The sequence below is a fragment of the Chanodichthys erythropterus genome, chromosome 18 (assembly GCF_024489055.1).
Source record: "Chanodichthys erythropterus isolate Z2021 chromosome 18, ASM2448905v1, whole genome shotgun sequence".
In the NCBI taxonomy this organism is placed as follows: Eukaryota; Metazoa; Chordata; class Actinopteri; order Cypriniformes; family Xenocyprididae; genus Chanodichthys; species Chanodichthys erythropterus.
Window position 1 is genome coordinate 6,094,441 of NC_090238.1, and position 19,224 is coordinate 6,113,664.

General features: G+C 38.6%; 1 protein-coding gene across 3 annotated transcripts; it reads right to left on the bottom strand.

The window, feature by feature from the left end:
* Nucleotides 1-44: 44 nt before the first annotated feature.
* On the bottom strand, nucleotides 45-18,436 carry si:ch211-168d23.3 (BRD4-interacting chromatin-remodeling complex-associated protein). Of its 3 annotated transcripts, none has more exons than XM_067367572.1 (15): nucleotides 17,406-18,436; nucleotides 11,933-12,099; nucleotides 10,222-10,359; nucleotides 9,874-9,919; nucleotides 9,680-9,722; nucleotides 9,340-9,405; nucleotides 7,691-9,139; nucleotides 7,260-7,496; nucleotides 6,775-7,120; nucleotides 5,944-6,077; nucleotides 5,753-5,811; nucleotides 3,238-3,386; nucleotides 3,034-3,128; nucleotides 2,841-2,940; nucleotides 45-2,509 (listed from the first exon to the last, which is right to left on the bottom strand). In XM_067367572.1, the coding sequence occupies exons 4-15, from the start codon at nucleotides 9,912-9,914 to the stop codon at nucleotides 1,797-1,799; spliced, it is 3,432 nt and encodes a 1,143-aa protein (XP_067223673.1). In that variant the 5' UTR covers nucleotides 9,915-9,919; nucleotides 10,222-10,359; nucleotides 11,933-12,099; nucleotides 17,406-18,436; the 3' UTR covers nucleotides 45-1,796. The 3 variants fall into 3 exon arrangements, with proteins under 3 accessions (XP_067223673.1, XP_067223672.1, XP_067223671.1); XM_067367571.1 differs by having other exon boundaries at nucleotides 45-2,506; nucleotides 2,841-2,943; XM_067367570.1 differs by having other exon boundaries at nucleotides 2,841-2,943.
* Nucleotides 18,437-19,224: the final 788 nt, after the last annotated feature.

Here is a 19,224-nt window from a genome sequence, read left to right on the forward strand (position 1 = left end):
AATAGTCTGTAGAAATGTAAAAAAAAAAAAAAAAAAAAAACTTTGTTTTGGTCACTTCAGTGATATTGGGTCTAAAATTGGGGGTTTAAAATCAGTAGTCTAGTGATTCTGATACAGCAGCTTTAAGGCCTCTTCGATTGTGGCATTAGAGCAATCTGTCAAATGACAGTTTTGGATCAGTGTCAAATATGCTAGGTTTCACAGTAATAGTACACAAAAGTTCAAATCAAACAAAATGGGGTGTGTTACAAAAATCTTGTCACATTTAGGGCCAGTCACAGTATTTAGTTTGGTGGCCAAGTGTTCTGTAAGAGTACTGCATAGTGTTTGTCAGGGAAGCAAAATACATAAACATTTAAAGACGTTCTTGTCTCATAAGACATGAAGATACAACTTGAGGACAATATTTGACATGTATATCAAGTGGCACAACTAACATGACAATCAAACACTTATTTTAAAATGCTTCACTATACTACTCTGTTATCCAATTATGAAGTATTCATCAATGCTGTAATGTGAGCAGGACATTGTAAGTAGATTGTCCAAAAAAAAAAAAGTAACAATAATGTAATTCAATAATATAACAATATTTGTCACTGCTTGGAGTATATAGTTACTGCTTTTGGCTTTGGTGAACTGCAGTTAAAACAATTATACAAGGTCTGTATTCCAACTAAATTGAGTGCATGTTGTTGAACTTCAGTAGTGATCTGAATTTTCAAACAATTGAATGATCGACAACAATAAAATTCAAAAGGATTTAGTATTTTGATTGAGGCACAACCACATTTTAACAACCATATGCTACTTATTGCTTTTGCATCTATATATCTTCTTGACTTAAACCACAATAGGAATAGTACAGTTCATTGCAGTGACAGAATAAGGCAGGGAGTCCAATCCTGCACCTGGAGGGCCAACGTCACTTGTGGCAGGACAGTGGCCCTCCAGAAACAGGTTTGCACACCACTGGAATAAGGCATACATTATATCTGCCATTTGCTCAGTGTAGGTCCTGTTATGCTTTACATTTTCAGTCTGCATTAGGATAATGCATTTCTTAAATCTCACCATTGTTTTAATTAGTTTTGCTGGTGATTTCAGAATAAATAAGGTATATTTTCTTTGGGGGTAAACAGGCTGGAACAGACATCACTCTGTGTACTGTCTGAGCATAAAAAACATGGACTGCTTTCACGCTAGAGTTCATGGTGCGCTGAACTCTAGTGTGAAAGTCTACATGACATCAGTACATTAGGCTGGTGTTTTCTGGACTTCAGTTCGGACCAAGCATTTTGCTTTGATACATTCTCACATTTGCTGTATAATGCAGTTTTCATAGGTTAAGGCCAGTTTAATTCTACATGAACTGTAAACCAAGCTGCCGTTTACAAGTGTACTCTGTTTTGGTTCCTTGGGAGCCCCAGAGTTTGGTAAGGAGCTATCAAAATAACCAAACCACATCATACAGATCTAAGTCCCCATCAAAAGAGAAATAGTCTTATTACAGACACATTCACATCAAAATGGCATATACATACAGCCAAACTGCACTTTTGTTTTAATCTTGTCTTAAACTGATAAAGACTATAAATTACTGTAATGTGTCTCCACAAAAAGGTTCCAAAAACTTCTATGCACTCTATTTACACAATAAATAATAATAAATAGGACTTTCTTCCTCAGGAAAAATGAATAAAATTAGTCTCTGCTGGATGTGTATTGCAGGATGTATAAGCTATATTTCTAGCAAAAGACTTCTCTGTTCATCTTGCACTTCTTTCTTCTCCATCTCAAAGTTGTCCTTCTAGCATGCTGCTGACTGCCTGATCCAGTGCGTGAGGCTGTTGAATATTGGGTTTGACTCCTACTGTAGAACCCTGCAACCTTTGCAACTCCAGAATGCTGTCTATAGCACTTTGCAGGTGTTCACTCAGTTCCCCATCCTCTACTAGTGTAGGCAAACTTGGAGACTCCGCTGCCGAAGCAACCAGCCTGTTCCTTTTAAGCACTGGAGTGCATTGCTCTGGAAGTAAGCCTTGCACCCTTGAAGCTACATAGTCCGGCATGGCCACATAATCAGAATGGTTCTGAGAATCGATACCTGTCTTAATTGTTTTCATGTCAGGGTGCAATTTCAGCTTGTTTAGTTCATTTTTGTTCTCTTCGACATTTGACAAAGGAGGCTGGAGGGAGTCATCTTTCCCCTGCATGGCTCCTCCCATAGTTAACTGCCCGCTGTAGTTTCGTTTATACCCAGAGATGGCATTCGAGGCATCACATGCAGAGTTGTGGATGATTTTGCGGGATCCTGACTCGTGTTTGATAGTGAGGCGTAGTGCTCCTCTGCTGCTAGAGCGATATGTCTTGAGGCCAGGAGGTCTGTCAGATTGCAAGGTCCACGATGGTGGAGATGGAGGACAACCAGAAAGGCCAGTCTGGACAGATGACACTTGACTGTGCTGTGATGAGTTCTTAGGCTGTGACATCAGGAATCTGGAATCTGCTGAACCACCAAAATAATGTTCACATTTCACCGTTTTTGGTCAGAGTGCAGGTAATCTGTAGCTGTAATTGTAATACTTCTGTACACTTTATAGCAGAGTTCCTCGAATCCGATCCTAGAGGGCCACTGCCCTGCAGAGTTTAGCTCCAATTCTAATCAAAAAAACCTGAGCAAGCTAATCAAGGTTTTCAGAATTACAGGTAAGTGAGTTTGATCAGCGAAACTCTTCAGGGCCAGATTTTAGGAACCCTGCTTTATAGAATTGCATGAGCATTTCAATGAAATAAACTAGTGAGAAACAGGCACACAAAAAAAAATTGTGCCTTTATACCTGGATCTCTTCTGGCTCGCCGTCTCTCCTCCCCCAGTGAGAGTCTCTCTGACTGGAGAAACAAACGCTCTAGCATCACCATCTCTGCTGATGGACTCTCCTGCTGAAGAAAGCAATAACAACTCAGACCTGCCACCTCTTATATTCCAAAGAACCAAAATGATGTTCTGAGTTTCAAAAAGCCATCTGCTACCTGGGATTCAGCCAGAAGTAGTTGCCTGTACTTGTTTATCATGTCTTTGGTTCGTTTCAACAGAACAACTGAAAAACACTCAAACTCCTTGTCCACTGCACAAAGAATGACATATACATAAGGTTTCCTTTACAATGGAGTCCATTACAGGACAACAATTTTGTAAAATCTTCTCAAATTCAAACTTCTTTATAGGAGTCAAACCTGAGATAAAGTCAGCCTGGCTGGGTAGAGCTCTAGCACAAGTATGGTAGGGTAACAAATGTCTGACAGCATCCTCCACTGAAACAAATGGAGCCGAAGTGTTTGGACTGAGAACGGCACTGTGGTCCAAAAATAGCTGCTGTTTGACCCTGAAAATAACAAAATGCCCACACAAAATATTTCTATGTTAACAAGTATTGTTACTATTGTAACAATTAGTTATTGTGACTTTGTGGATGATTTGCATTATTATTCTTTTTGTCTTTCAAACATTTGTTGGGTATCTCACTATGGGGTCTTGGACAAGGCAAAAGAATGCCAATTGAATGCCAATCTCACTCCACTCTTAGTGAATTCTCACCGTTTTAAAAGTTTAGTTGGGAACTCATTGGTCGTCATAACATTACTGATGTAGAATCCTCTGACTTATCAGTGCTATTTAAACATCTGCTTACTGACATCAGTGAAGTGGAAGCTGAACAATAGAAGGTTTAGATGCTTGCACTCCTCCTCTGCAGCATGCCCAATAAGGATGATGATGCTATCTTTCCCAAATAGCGTTCAAACTGGTGACCTCCCTCTAATCCGGTGTTTCTCAATCCTGTTCTCATAGGTACACCATCCGAACACACTGAACTCTTCCAAATCAAATGCATCTGATTCAACTCATCAGCTCATTATTAGAGATTTCAATGCCTAAAATGAATGGGTCAGAAAAGTTATACAAAATGTGTACTGTTGGAGTGCATCCAAGAACACAGTTGGGAAACATTGCTCTAATCTGCCTCCTTGCAAGTAGATTCTAACCTCACTGTCTGCATGTGTAGTAAAAATCAGGTTCTTCTGGCCATCAAGGGCTAATCCATGTTGTAAGGATTGCAACGTCAACCTTCTGGTTTTCAGCCCTGAGCTTTAACCACTTTACTCCAATCTCCAAATCTTTTTTTTTATTTTTTATTTTATAGCATTTATGTTGTTCATAGTCAATATCTCCTACCCTGCTTCAACAGACATACCTGTAGTTTTCAAGTAATCCTAAAAGATATTGATTAGTCATCTCAAGTGTGCTTAATATGGGTTGAAGCTAAAATCTGCAGGACTGTGGCCCTCCAGGAGCTGAATTTGGCACCCTTGCTCTAGGGGAAACAATCTGTATAGGGATTGGAGACTCAAACAAGGCAAGTCAGATTTGGGGGAGGTAAAACTGGGGTGTCTAATCCTGCTCCTGGAGGGCCACTGTCTTGCAGAGTTTGTCTAACCTCAATTAAACACCTGGACCAAAGTAAAGTCCTTCAGAATTACTAGAAACTTCCAGGCAGGTATTTTCATCTTGAAGCTAAACTTTGCAGGGCATTGGCCCTTCAGTACCAGGATTGGACTCCCCTGTCCAAACATGCATTGTTCACTGCTCACCTACCCGGCAGAAATCAATGTGCCTTTGTCTTTTGATGCATTTTCTTTGCTGTGGCCAATAAGTGGGCAAACCTACCTGTGGTTCACCAGCTATGACTGGGTGCAAAAGGTTTACATTGAAATCAAAACCTGATTTTGTACCTAAGGCTTTACTCCTATTTCTAAAGATCTCCAGTTAAGTAAGATCTTCAGGAACAATTGATAATTACTCAAATGTGTATTGGAGCAGGGTTGGAATAGAACACTGCAGGAAGGTAGGGTTACACTTTATTTTAAGGTGATGTAGTTACACTGTAGTACTCAAGTAAGTACTGTGTAATATTAATATTAACTACATGTACTTACTACAGAGTTACAGTTAGGGTTTGGTTTAGGTTAGTTACTTGTAATTATGCATAATTTACTGTTATTACTAGCAAGTACATGTAGTAACATGTAACTATGTCACATTAAAATAAAGTGTTACCGAAGGTAGCTCTCCGGGAACAGAATTCGGCATCCCTGACCTAAGGTAAGTGTGCTGCCTTGAAACCTACTGTCTTTTATTCCCCAATCAGAGTTCCAGAGATTCCATATCTAGTCCCCATAGAACTCTTTCCACCACAGGAAAAACTGATTGGTTATCTTTGGGTGTTTCAGTACATGATGTTCTTGCACTTTGAACAGCATGGGAACTTATTTGCCACAGTCAACCATGGTATGTAATTACCTTCCACTGGCACACGGTTCTCTTTATCAGTTCCTTAAGAGGTTATTTCTGTTGTTTCACTGTGTCTGGTCAGACACAATGACAGTGACACTACAGCTTCAAACACTATAGCTTCAGTAAGCATGCAGTATCTGTATCTTTACATTGTGAGATACCAAATGAATGTTTAAAAGACAACTTTACATAGTCTTCTGATAACAGAGTAAGGTATATGTTTTCTTGCATTTGACATAGGGAAGAGCACATAGGGCTCCTGTGATTGCCGAGATTGGTCTGTCCTCTGACAGGCATGCCTTTGGTGACACACTTGGGTCTTTCACACCCAAGGCATCATATCTATACTGATGTCTACATAGAATTAGATTGCCTCTGAGCTAGTGTATTTTTACTTACATATGTTGCCTCTTTGCTAGTGTCAGTTTCTCCTCTTTTGAACTGCATGCATTTGGTGTCTGTGACACACAAAAGGGATATTAGTAAGAGATTACTTCTCAAATTACTTTAAAATATATCACATCTCCCAGAAATCTAGAATGATCTCTTGAAGACTTCACATGCTTTATTTATTATATATGCACCTTCACCTTCTTCTGAAGTGCTGAGTAGGTCTCTTTGTCCTGGGAATGCAGCCTGGGTACCAGGTGTACTATCTCCTGTAAGTCATGCCGGTCCAAAGAGATTATCCCACTGTTGTTCCTTTCATAAGGGACTGTGAGCACTAATCAGGAAGAGGTATCAATTTGAAGCCAAAAAGAAGGATAGGATGATTATAACAAAAATGTTTCTAACAATGGCTGTTTATTTCTTCTTTCACAGCTACAGTAATAGTATTCATTGTAATATGTTCAATATTCATGTACTGTACGGGACAAGCCATGCTGTTACTTTCAACCTGAGCGAGAGGACACTCCAGATAACAACAGATTCAGACTAACATTGCTGAAGTTCATCATTTTTTACTCAACCCAGAAGAACCTGATTGCAACTTCACCACCATCGAACGATTGAACCATCAAGACTTTCATCCGAACTGCATCCAGACACTCGTTCAATGGCTAATGCAAAATATTTAACTATATAAACAGAGGTTTAAGTATAAGCTGTAGACCCCTTGTTGACAATTAAAAAACTGATGGTTTTGTTCAGGTGGTTAACTGACACTTACGTTTCCATAGCTTCATCCCCCTGTTTCGGTTTCATTCATTCACTTTCCATTTTACCAGTGTATGCGTGAGTGTGTGTATGTGTTCGTGATTTAATTAAACATTTGTGAACATTAACGGGACTGTTGATTCTGTGGTCATCGCTTGCAAAACAAAGACTCTGGGGTTCCTCTGCAGCATTTTAACCAATTCAGGTGTTACCTGAGCTCAGATACATAAACAACTTTTTTGAGGAAAAGGAATATCTCTTACTCTTTACAAGCCCCTCCTGGCACTTGGGTTCAGCACCAAGAGCAATCGACATTGAGGAATCCACCTCATCTGAGGCTGGGGGTATTGAGCCCATCATGGAGCCTGTGCTTGTGGTCTTTACAGAGCACTGGCCAATGGGAGATTGCAGTAGATTGTCACTGTGTTCTGAGCCATGGTACGCTGGCATAGGAATCTCTTCACTCTCACACGATACAGAGAAAGCCTCAGATGCAGTGAAAGGTGTAAGTGAATCCTCAGTTTCACCTGTGGCAGTAGAGATGTTGTCCATTTGCCCAAGCAGATTTTCAGCTAAGGTATCTTGGGTAGTTGACAGTTTAAGTGGATGCTGCAGGGAAAGAGGTGTATTGTGTATTTACTGAAAAGGTATGAAATACTTTCCTAATATGGTGTTGCATTTTCATTTCTGTCCTTGAATGAAACCACAAAATACTTGAGAACCTATAACAGAGCACAATTTAATTTACCTGTTGGGGCAGATGTATTAATGCCTGATTGTGATGCAATGGATTACGCTCTCCTTCAGTAAATTGTTGCTCTTCTGTTTGGGTGATCAGTTTTGGGGATAATGACAAAACTGGCTTAGGGTTACAACTATCATCTGGTGGTAAAGACTGTAGTAGAGTTGATACTGGAGAAGGCTGAAAGTGAATCTCCACCATGGGTGCTTCCGCTGAAGCTTGAGGAAGAAGCAATCTCCTCTCCTGCCAAATCAAGTTCAATAAAAACAGTCAACAAATGTATTGAGCACCAAATCGTAATCTTTGTAACAAAGAACCATGATTTCAAAATGTAATTATAACATTTAAATGGTTATTATATTATAATATTTACTGTTCAACAACATAAAGACCATTCTTAACATTGTTACAACAGAAAGTGACACAAAAGAACTCACTTGAAGTGGTTCATTGACTTTCTCCTCATCTTCTGTTGTTGAATTCTGGGCAAGACTCACCTTTCCCTCAGGTCCCCCAACCAGAGCTCTTTGTGCTGGAGGCGCCATAGGCAGACTTTGTTTCACTGACTGACCATTCACTATTGGTATGGCGGTCATATCAGGAATGAGCATATTAGCATTATTAATCAATCTTATCTGGTTTCCAATAGGATTTTGAACAACAGTATCATTCTGCCCCTGCACTTGAGGTGCATAGGTCCCAGGTAGCTGTGTTGGCATCTGGAAGACTGTCGGAGGTGTTGTACGAATTGGTAAAGACCCTGATAGAAAAGTCCCATGTCTGAGGGTGAGTTGTCTGGTTGGGGAGGTGAAAATAGGGCTTATGTTAATTTGTCTTGGCTGTATAGTCACAATATGAGAACTGTCAACATTGGGTTTGTTAGACACCTGATTGCTTGGTGTACTAAGAAGACATCTTGAAATGCTGGTAGACTGGGTCATAGTTGCAGGTGTTTGGCTGGGCAGAAAGAATTGTCTCTGACCCTGAAAAGTATCTTGGGGTTGAATGACAATGGGGCTTCCCTGACCAACCAAATTAAAGCTAACAGGTTTGTTAACATTTGGTGTGGACTGTGCTTGCAAGGACTGCTTTGAGCCAACAGAAGGGGATAGCAAGACACTCTGTGTTGTATTTGCTGAGATGAAGGCAAATCCTGGCAATGTTTTCTGTCCTGATGGCCTGGGACTGATTTGTACAAGCCTGGGCTGGATGTTGACAGGTAACTTAGGCTGAATGGGTAGAGGCGTTTTTTGTAACATGACCACTGATGGAGTAATTGTTCTAACGGTGGAGGCCAACATCTGGCAGCTTGTGAGGCTTGCCAGGGTTTTTTGGGTAATCATGCTGGTGCTTTGTGCTGAATTAATAGAAAAGGATGTCTCGAGTGGAGGTGTGGGGAAGACATTCCCAGGAAGTAGACTCATTAACTGGGTTCCTGGTGGCTTGAGCGAGGGGCAGCCTGGGCCGACAGCTAACAAAGATGGCTGAGGAGGCTCCACTGCTGTTTGTGTGTACTTTGGTAAAGAGATCAAGCCAGGCATGGTCAATGGTTTGGAGAAATACGGTGTTGCAGGCAAAGGAAGGGTTGCATCTGATAAACTAAGCTGGAGAGTTTCTGCTGTCTGGACAAGTCCTGCCTCTAATGCAAGAGTGTCCTCAGTGATATCTGCCTCTTGTAGACTCTTCTGGAGAATGTCACATATCTCTTCTGACTCTTTCTGCTGTTCCACTAATTGGACATTTTCTTGTGCCTCCTCTGGACCTCCACTTCCTAATGATGATACCGGTGATGCCAACAGCGCCTCCTCCAGAAAGGACAGATCGACACAGCCAGAGACAGGAGTGTCCTGAGAACTTGCATCATCTGCTAACAGAGATGCAGGGCTCTGCAGAACAAAAGGTCACAACAATTATGTTAAAAGTTTGTTATGAACCCAAATTTTAAGCTTATATTCACATATCCATTCTTTTGATGATAAAAAATGTTTTTTTAGACAGACAGACATGTAAAACGGAGTTCTGGCAGGTCCCAGCTGAAACAAATCTATATGCTCCCTCTTCCATAGGGAGAAAAGTCTAGACTTACTGGAGAGTCTGTAAAGAGTGATGGCTCTCCAGAGGATGAATTAATGAGTAAGTCTCCACTTGGCAGCTGTTTGAACAGAAGGGGGAGGGACAGTTAATTGCATGAGGTAATTTTTAGACCTTGTATTTGCTCACAAAAATGTATACAAAAACACAAGAGTTTCTCCTGTTAAGGTCCTTATAAGTCCTTCATGTAAGATCTCCCGACATACAACCTTATAAATGTGGAAAGGTTCCACAATTACAACAACTGAAACAAGTTTTGGAGAAAGTACTGTAACAGGTAGTCACAACTGTTACTAACTTTACAGCCACACAATAATTTTACAATCCTTTCATACCTCATTTGTCCCATGAAGAAAATCATTCAGGGCTTGAGGGTCACTGTTTCAAAGTAAAAGATTTAATAGTTAACATGAGCAAAATATCTTGCAAATCTTCCAATGCGAATGGTATTTTTTATGTGATGTGAATGCTTTGAATAAAATACATACAAACTGAGAAAATGCAAATTGCTGGATGTAAAAACACTTACCACAAAACATCAAGTAAACAAGTACCATTTTCATCCTCCATTTCAACTAAACAAAAAGAAAGGAAAGATTGGAATTACAAAATTATAAGAAAATGTCAAATAAATTCAATATTGTATGGATATAATATGCATGCATCCCTTGATATTAAATCATCAGTATTGTGTACATATAGTACTTAATGTACTATATAAATGAACTCAAATAAATTAAATTAAATAATGTATACACTATTTTAGATTTTCTAAGAATGGTGTCAAATCTTTAGAAAAGTTTGACTTTTATAATACATTAAATAAGATAAAACCACATGATTATGTAATAATCTGGGTTTTGTGAAGCAACCTAACCTTTTATTAGAATGGCTCCATTCAGAGCAGGGAGAGAGAGTTTGTGGAGACTTCATTGACTGGATTTCAGAGACTGGCTGTGAGAAAACCAGACATTTGGACATATGCTTTTCAGCAGGGACATTCAGTCATTGGGATCTGAGAAAGTAAACGTGGTGTACAGAATGCTATTAAATATTCTTTGCAAGTCATGCTTTACAAATGAAATCTTACAATTTCGCTGTACTCTAATTTTTTGGTCAAATAGCCTACATTCTAAAAAATGCTGGGTTAAAAACAACCCAAGTTGGGTTGAAAATGGACAAACCCAGCAATTGGGTTGTTTTAACCGAGCGGTAGGGTTAAATGTTTGCCCAACCTGCTGGGTTGTTTTATTTAACTCAACTATTGTTTAAAAATTACTGTATTGCTTAATTAAAATTAACCCAAAGTATGTTGGAAATTAACATTTATTAATGTTCAATGAATAATTATTAAACAATAAACATTTATTAAACTGCTTATTAATAAATGTATATTAATAAACTATTATACTATTAAATTTATATTAATAAAATATTAAAGCTTATTAATAAACATTCACCTTTTGTCTATTATTGTTGTCTCTAATTGCATCTGGTTTTTAATTTCCCAACTATTTTGGGTTCATTTTAAGCTAGCCATATAGCAATTATTAAATAATAGTTGGTTTAAATAAAACTACCCAGCAGGTTGGGCAAACATTTAACCCAACCGCTGGGTTTGTCCATTTTCAACCCAACTTGGGTTGTTTTTAACCTAGCATTTTTTAGAGTGTACAAAATGTAGTGTGACACACACACACACACACACACATATATATATATATAGCCTATAAGCTCAGATCAGATCAGTTTTCAATAATATCTCTTGATTGATGAAGAAAAAAAATAAAATAAATAAATAAATACAAATTATAAAATGAATAAATAAATAAATAAATACAAATTTCTTTATGTGTTTCAAAGGAAATGGGATTTGTAGAAATGACAGGTTGGAAGGATGGACTGTAGAAATGATCAAACTCTGTTTACAGTAGGCTATAACAATTTCTTTATAACCATTCAATGTTATAAGATATGACAAACTAGGCTGCAATAATATAACTTCACATTTAAAAATTGCTATTACACATAATGTAATGTCAGTTATGTAATGTTTAAAATAAAATGTCAGAAGAATTAATATACATGTCGCATAGATTCTGGTCACTTGCACATCATGATGCCTTCGCATGTTCAGTATCCGTTCATTTGCTCATCTCCAGTTACAAATTTCCCTATGTCTCTCTCTCTCTCTCTCTCTCTCTCGACTTTCAGCGGAGGTCCAGGCACCTAGATCTCCTCCAAAGACACTTCTGTCTTATATTATTTACCTACATCCTCATTTCATTACCGCACCACACACTGGACATTTAACATGATAGAAATTACAGCCTTATTGCCTGCTTTAGCAATGACTCCAATATTATCCATTAATACCCCAAATCAGAGCAATTATTTGCGTTTGCGTCTCAGAGTAAGGACACACTTGAGGTTTAAAGGGATGCTGCTCAGGACGCGGTGCGCAGGAGGTAATGCGGACACAAAAGCTCCTCATCGGAACACACAGCTGCACATTTAACCCATCACATCTCTTGTAACGCGCGTATTCTAATGCGGCATTTCGTAGAGGAAGAAGGAGAAGAACTCACCAGCGTCTTTGTGCTTTATTGTCCTTTCAGACGGGCCTGTGCGCCATCCATCCCTACCCACATTCTCAGGGAGGAGGGGGAGACGGGCTCGTGCGGGTGGGTGACAAACAGAGGTAGAAGACACAGAAGGCGCGTGTGCATGTGTTGCTCTTCAGTCTGTAACGACACTGGAGCCGATTAATGAACTTCACAGAGGCGCGCATCATTTTAGACACATGCTTTGAGGCATTTTGAGATTTGCTTCAGAGACTAATGGATATAATGTCATAGTGACAGCAATGTGCAAGGACTGAATGTTTATTTAAAAAAAAAAAAGTCAGAAGTCAGAAGTCCAGTTAAACAAATGCTTGTTTTCCGTAGTTTTGTATGTTTAGTGTCAAAGACTTCTTTAAATTCAAAACGTTCAAAACGTCTTTAAATATTTTTCATAAAGGCATAGCTGCAAAACGGCCAGTAATGTTTTATGTGTACAGTGTTTAAAAGGAAGGAATCCCATTTGTTGCATGATCTCTTTAAAATGTAACGAATAAAATAGTATTACAAAATATAATTTTAAATATACAGTGGTGGTCAGAATTATTGGCACCCTTGGTAAATATGATCAAAGATGACTGTAAAAATAAAACTGCATTGTTATCCTTTTGATCTTTAATTCATAAAAATCTAACTTTTTATTGAAGGAAAAGAATTGAAAGTGAGGGAGAAATCACATTATGAAATGTTATGTTAATGTAAATGTTTTTCTCCAAAACATGTTGGCCACAGTTATTGGCACCCCTAGAATTTTTTATGAGTAAAATATCTCTGAAGTATATTCCCATTCATATTCACATTTTTTAACACACCAGGGTGATCATGAACATGAAATTGTCCAGCCAATTGTCCAGCCATGACTTCCTGTTCCACAGGAGTATAAACATGAGGAAACACAAAGGCCAAATTCCCGTAATCATTCGTCACAATGAGTAAAACCAAAGAAATAGTTCTGATGTGCAGGAAAAGATTGTTGAGCTTCACAAAATAGAAAGTGGCTGTAAGAAAAAAGCTAAAGCATTGGAAAAACCCTATTTCCAGCATCAGGGCAATAATTAAGAAGTCCCAATTAACTAAAGATGTTACTGTTATGCCTGGTAGAGGACATGTGTCTAAATTATCCTACTCACGGTGAGGAGGAGAGTTTGAGTGGCCAAAGACTCTCCAAGGATCACAGCTGGAGAATTGCAGAGATTAGTTGAGTCTTGAGTCTCAGAAAGCTGCTCTCATCCAGAAACAATCTCCAGCATATTTAGTTGTCAGACATTAATGGAACTTCAAACGGGACCGGCTTCTATGGTCAGATGAAACTAAAAATAGAGCTTTTTGGCAGCAAACCCACCAGATGGGTTTGGTGCACACATGGATAAAAAGTACCCCATGCCTACGCTTAAATATGCTGCTGGATCTTTAATGTTGTGGGCCTATTTTTCTGCTGGAGGTCCTGGACATCTTGTTCAGATACATTCAGATATCATGGATTGTACCAAATATCAACAGATAAAAAATCAAAACCTGACCGCTTCTGCTAGAAATCCAATAATGGGCCGTGGTTGGATCTTCCATCAGGACAATGATTTAAAACAAATATCAAAACCAACACAAAAATGTGTCTCTGAGCACAAAATGAAGCTTCTGCCATGGCCATCTCAGTCCCCTGACCTGAACCCTAAAGAAAGTGAGTGAGTGAACTGAAGAGAAGAAGCACCAACATGGAGCTGGAATCTGAAGGATCTGGAGAGATTCTGCTTGAAGGAATGATCTCTGATCTCTTGTCAAGTGTTTTCCAAACTCATCAAGCATTATAGAAGAAGAGTCAGAGCTGTTATCTTGGCAAAAGGAGGTTGCAAAAACTATTGAATAAAAGGGTGCCAATATGTGGCCAACGTGTTTTGGATATAAACATTTATTTCATAATGTGACTTTTCCCCCGCTTTCAATTATTTTTCTTCAATGAAAGGTTAGATTTTTGCTAATTTTATGAATTAAAGATAAAAAGGATAAACAATGCAGATTTATTTTTACAGTCATCTTTGATCATATTTACCAAGGGTGCCTTATTTGTTACTTATTTGACAATGTACTGACAGCTCTCCTATCCCCATGTTGAGAGAAATCAGGGGGTGTTGTGTGCGCTGTGTGAACATGATGTTTATTGTATAGCTCTAGACTAAATGTGAACATGCATTTACTCATCTCACTTACACAAAAACAAATTCATTACTACTCAAAATAAATAAAAATTGTGAAATGCAAACTCAGAATATTACACGAACCTGCAATAATTAAATGTTAAATAATAAAAATTGTATGTATTTAATCTCTTTATAACAAATGTCTTTGCTGCTGACCGATGATCCAGTTCCCCCATATAAATAAGCAAAAATTAATATAGATGAACATCACATTTGTATTTCTTTTGCTTTTCTTTTTTTTTTTCTTTTTTTATTGGTAAAGTTGAGTATTGAACTTTCTTTTCTTGCACAGACTGTAAAAAAAAGAAAAAAAAGATCCTGTCTCCAGTTCCTTCCACTGTAATAAAATGAAGCCAAAATATCCCAGAAAAAGTCATTGCCAATTATGTCATCTGGAGCCCCAGTAGTGATCCTGAGGTGGGGCCACGGATTCACACTCCCACTCCAGCAGACTCACTTGCAAGCACAGCTGTCAATCATGATGTTATACCTTTTTTATAGCATCAACCAACCAACTAAATTCAAACTTAATGGAAAAATCGAACACTTGAACATACGTCTGTGTGATATGAACTACCTAAAATGACAGAAACCATCTTTGGAAAACAAATTATTTGAAGTGTAATTTTTTTTTTTTGTTTAGTTCGCATCCCATTCGATTACATGAGAGGGCGGGGTTTATGAGCTATACTGCAGTCAGCCACTACGAGGCGATCAGGACGTGTGGCACACTTGCTCCTGCGTCCTATTCTTCTGCAAACCAGAATGGCAGCACAGCTGAAAAGTTTACTACTTTTCTGGACCTTGAATGTGGTAATTACGTTGCTTTCAATTGGGGATAAAAAAAAAAAAAAACCCACTTGGGTCAAAAATATATTAATCTGTGTTCGGAAGATGAACTAAGGTCTTACGGGTTTGGAACAACACGAGGGTCAGTAATTAATGACAGAAATTTCATTTGTTTTGGGTGAACTAACCCTTTAAAATCTTCTTTTTTATTAGGTACTGAAGGTTAAACATATGCAGTATCTTACAGAAGTGAGTACACCCGTCACATTTTTGTAAATATTTTATTATATCTTTTCATGTGACGACACTGAAGAAATTACACTTTGCTACAGTGTAAAGTAGTGTGTGTACAGCTTGTATAACAGTGCAAATTTGCTGTCCCCTCAAAATAACTCAACACACAGCCATTAATATCTAAACTGCTGCCACAAAAGTGAGTGCATCCCTAAGTGAAAATGTCCAAATTATACCCAATTAGCAATTTTCTCTCCCTGGTGAGAGGCTCATGTGGCTCATTAGTGTTACAAGGTCTCAGGTGTGAATGGGGAACAGGTGTCTTAAATTTGGTGTTATCGCTCTCACTCTCTCATACTGTTCAATGGAACATGGCACCTCATGGCAAAAACCTCACTGAGGATCTGAAAAAAGAATTGTTGCTCTACATAAAGATGGCGTAGGCTATAAGAAGATTGCCAAGACCCTGAAACTGAGCTGCAGCACGGTGGCCAAGACCATACAGCGGTTTAACGGGACAGTTTCCACTCAGAACAGGCCTCGCTATGGTCGACCAAAGAAGATGAGTGCACGTGCTCAGCGTTATATCCAGAGGTTGTGTTTGGGAAACAGATGTATGAGTGCTGCCAGCATTGCTACAGAGGTTGAAGGGGTGGGGGTCAGCCTGTCAGTGCTCAGACCATACGCCCCACACTACATCAAATTGGTCTGCATGGCTGTCGTCCCATAAGGAAGCCTCTTCTAAAGATGGTGCACAAGAAAGCCCGCAAACAGTTTGCTGAAGACAAGCAAACTAAGGACATGGATTACTGGAACCATGTCCTGTTGTCTGATAAACTTATTTGGTTCAGATGGTGTCAAGTGTGTGTGGCGGCAACCAGGTGAGGATTACAAAGACAAGTGTGTCTTGCTTTCAGTCAAGCATGGTGGTGGGAGTGTCATGGTCTGGGGCAGCATGAGTGCTGCCGACAGTGGGGAGTTACAGTTCATTGAGGGAACCATGAATGCCAACATGTACTGTGACATACTGAAGCAGAGCATGATCCCCTCCCTTTGGAGACTGGGCCGCAGGGCAGTATTCCAACAAGATAACAACCCCAAACACACCTCCAAGACGACCACTGCTAAAGAAGCTGAGGGTAAAGACCTAAACCCTATTGAGCATCTCTGGGACATCCTCAAACGGAAGGTGGAGGAGCGCAAGGTCTCTAACATCCACCAGCTCCGTGATGTCGTCATGGAGGAGTGGAAGAGGACTCCAGTGGCAACCTGTGAAGCTCTGGTGAACTCTGTGCCCAAGAGGGTTAAGGCAGTGCGAGGAAATAATGGTGGCTACACAAAATATTGACACTTTGGGCCCAATTTGGACATTTTCACTTAGGGGTGTATTCACTTTTGTGGCCAGCGGTTTATACATTAATGGCTGTGTGTTGAGTTATTTTGAGGGTACAGCAAATTTACACTGATATACAAGCTGTACACTCACTACTTTACATTGTAGCAAAGTGTCATTCAGCGTTGTCACATGAAATTATATAATATTTACAAAAATGTGAGGGGTGTACTCACTTCTGTGAGATACTGTAACTAAATGACCATTTAGCAATGATGCCTGATGTGTGCCTGTGTACATATAGTCATAAACTCCTAATTCAGCAATACACAAAATACAAAGTTCTGTCATGAAACCCTAGATGGCGCCGGCTAATAGGTCCTTAACTCAACCTGCTTGCAATCACATCATTCGCTATAGGGCACAGCTGATTCCTACTGTATCAGCTGGTTCCTAATGTATCGGTAGCAAATGAACTCACTGCTCAACCTTCAAATACTTGGTTAGTATTTGCCTTAGCTTTCAGAAACCCTCCACCTTCCCCAAAAATCACTCTTTAATGGCATCACTGCGAACCCTGCCCTCGCTTTTTACACTTCATAATGGTTATGACCTAATTCAATTCAGGGTTGTGAAGGTTACTTTGTAGTGAAATACATTTACATAAATTTTTTGAATTGCATGAACAGGGTGGAATTGTAATTATTTTGTCTTCTGGGAAACATGGAGGTATTAGCTTCTGAAGGGCACACTAAATGAAAAAATGTGATCTTTGAACAAAATATTAAACAAAATTTACACATCATCATCTTCATCATCATCCTGTTCAAGGTTTACACCCACTGCTCTTAATGCATTGTTTCCTTCTTGAGCATCAGTAAATGTTCACCTTTCATGATAGCTGTGTATGAGTCACTGCTGGAAAGGTGTGAAATACGCAAAAGATGCTGGAAAACCTGAGAATCTGCAGGACCTGGAGTTTTTTTCTGAAGAACAGCGGACAGTTTAACTGCTCAGGACAAACAAGAGACTCACAAACTATCACAAAACAGACAAGCATGATAAAACATGAAAACAGTCGTGGATCATTCAGGTAACGACAGACAGTTAAGATTCAATGGTAGGCCTTTGGAAATTTTTTTGAATGGGGCAATTTTTATAAATTCAGTTATTTTGTCTTGTGGAGTATATGTAAACATCTGTGAAAATAGCTTATTCAGGATAGTGCTAAATAAAAAGAACATGGATTTTTTTATGACCCCCTTATTTTGTTAAAATTATTAAAATTGTGTATGTTCTGTAAGGGGTATGGATATGAGCAGAACTGTAGCTTAGGATGCTTTTGCAGTGTCAGAGTCAAAAGAATCACCAGTTGCTGTTTACATTCATTGCCCTTCACAGTTTACACTGAATTTTAATGTCATTTATTTCATTTAAATATTAAAGTAATCACTTTGGAAATCTAAAATACTTTTCAGATGTAACTGTAATTTGATTACCACCCATTAAAATAGAATGAAATAGTTACTCATATTTTGTATTTTAACTAACTGTAAGGAAATACAGTTGGGCCATTAAACAAATGGTTGACATTTGCTTGATGTAACGCTTTAAAATTAAACTTTTTTCAACACTCAATCTAATACTGGTCAATCTCAGGTAACTTTTTTTTTTTAGGTTTCTAAGCAGAAAGATGCATGTTTTCTCAGTCCTGTTACCAAAACGCATGTGCCATTTAAACGACATGTTTAAAAGCGTGTCAATTAATTCCTTTGTTTTACCCTCAAGAAAGTGTTTATTTTAAAGACATTGTTGGTTATATGTTCAAATAATTGATATTTGTGACTAAAAAAAATCATATATTAAGGCAAGGTTTATTTTAATAAAAAACACAAAGCCATTTTTTCATTTTAAAGAAGACTGAAGCTTCAAGTTTATATATATTTTTTTAATAATTTAATTTATCAAGCAATTGTATAAATGATGGACCAAATAAAAACTGATAAAAACAGTGGTTTTTTTTTTTTTTTTTAGTAACAGGAATAAACACTGGGTAACAGGAATGAGTGTCCATATGTGTGTGAGAAAGAGAGTGTGTACATGGCCGTGTGTGCATGTGAATGTACTATGAATGTACTATGTGCTACTTTACAGCAAAGGAGGAGGAAAGAGAAAGAAGGAGAGAGAAAAGAGGAGAAAAGGAGGGAGAGAGAGGGAAGGAGAGTGAAAAAGGGGGAAAAAGAGAGGGTTGTGGGTGTGTTTCACTCCTTCCCTTGCAGCATGCCATGGGTAAGTGTTTCTGGCACTTGAATAGTTTGGGTTCTCTCCATCTTCTACAAACGATAAGACAAAGACAAAAAAGTTTGTCACTTCGTGGTAGACTGGTTCCCTTATGGTTTAAGTATGGTATTCACATCGTAAAACTAATCCTAAATGTTTAAGTAATTTCAACTGTAAAACTCATAAAACAGGTGAATAATATTATATCAACAGAGGACTCTACTCACTCCTGTTATTTTTTTATATGAGTAACAGGAATGAAAGTAACAGGATTGAGTTTTTAAGCAAAAAATTATCAAGTACATGACAAATTGCAACATGGAGTACATGCTAATAGCACGAGGACACTGGGCAGATTAAAATGAGAAGACTTACTTTTGGTCTTCTCACGGCCTTCAGAAGATCCTGATGATGCAACTTCCTGTTGA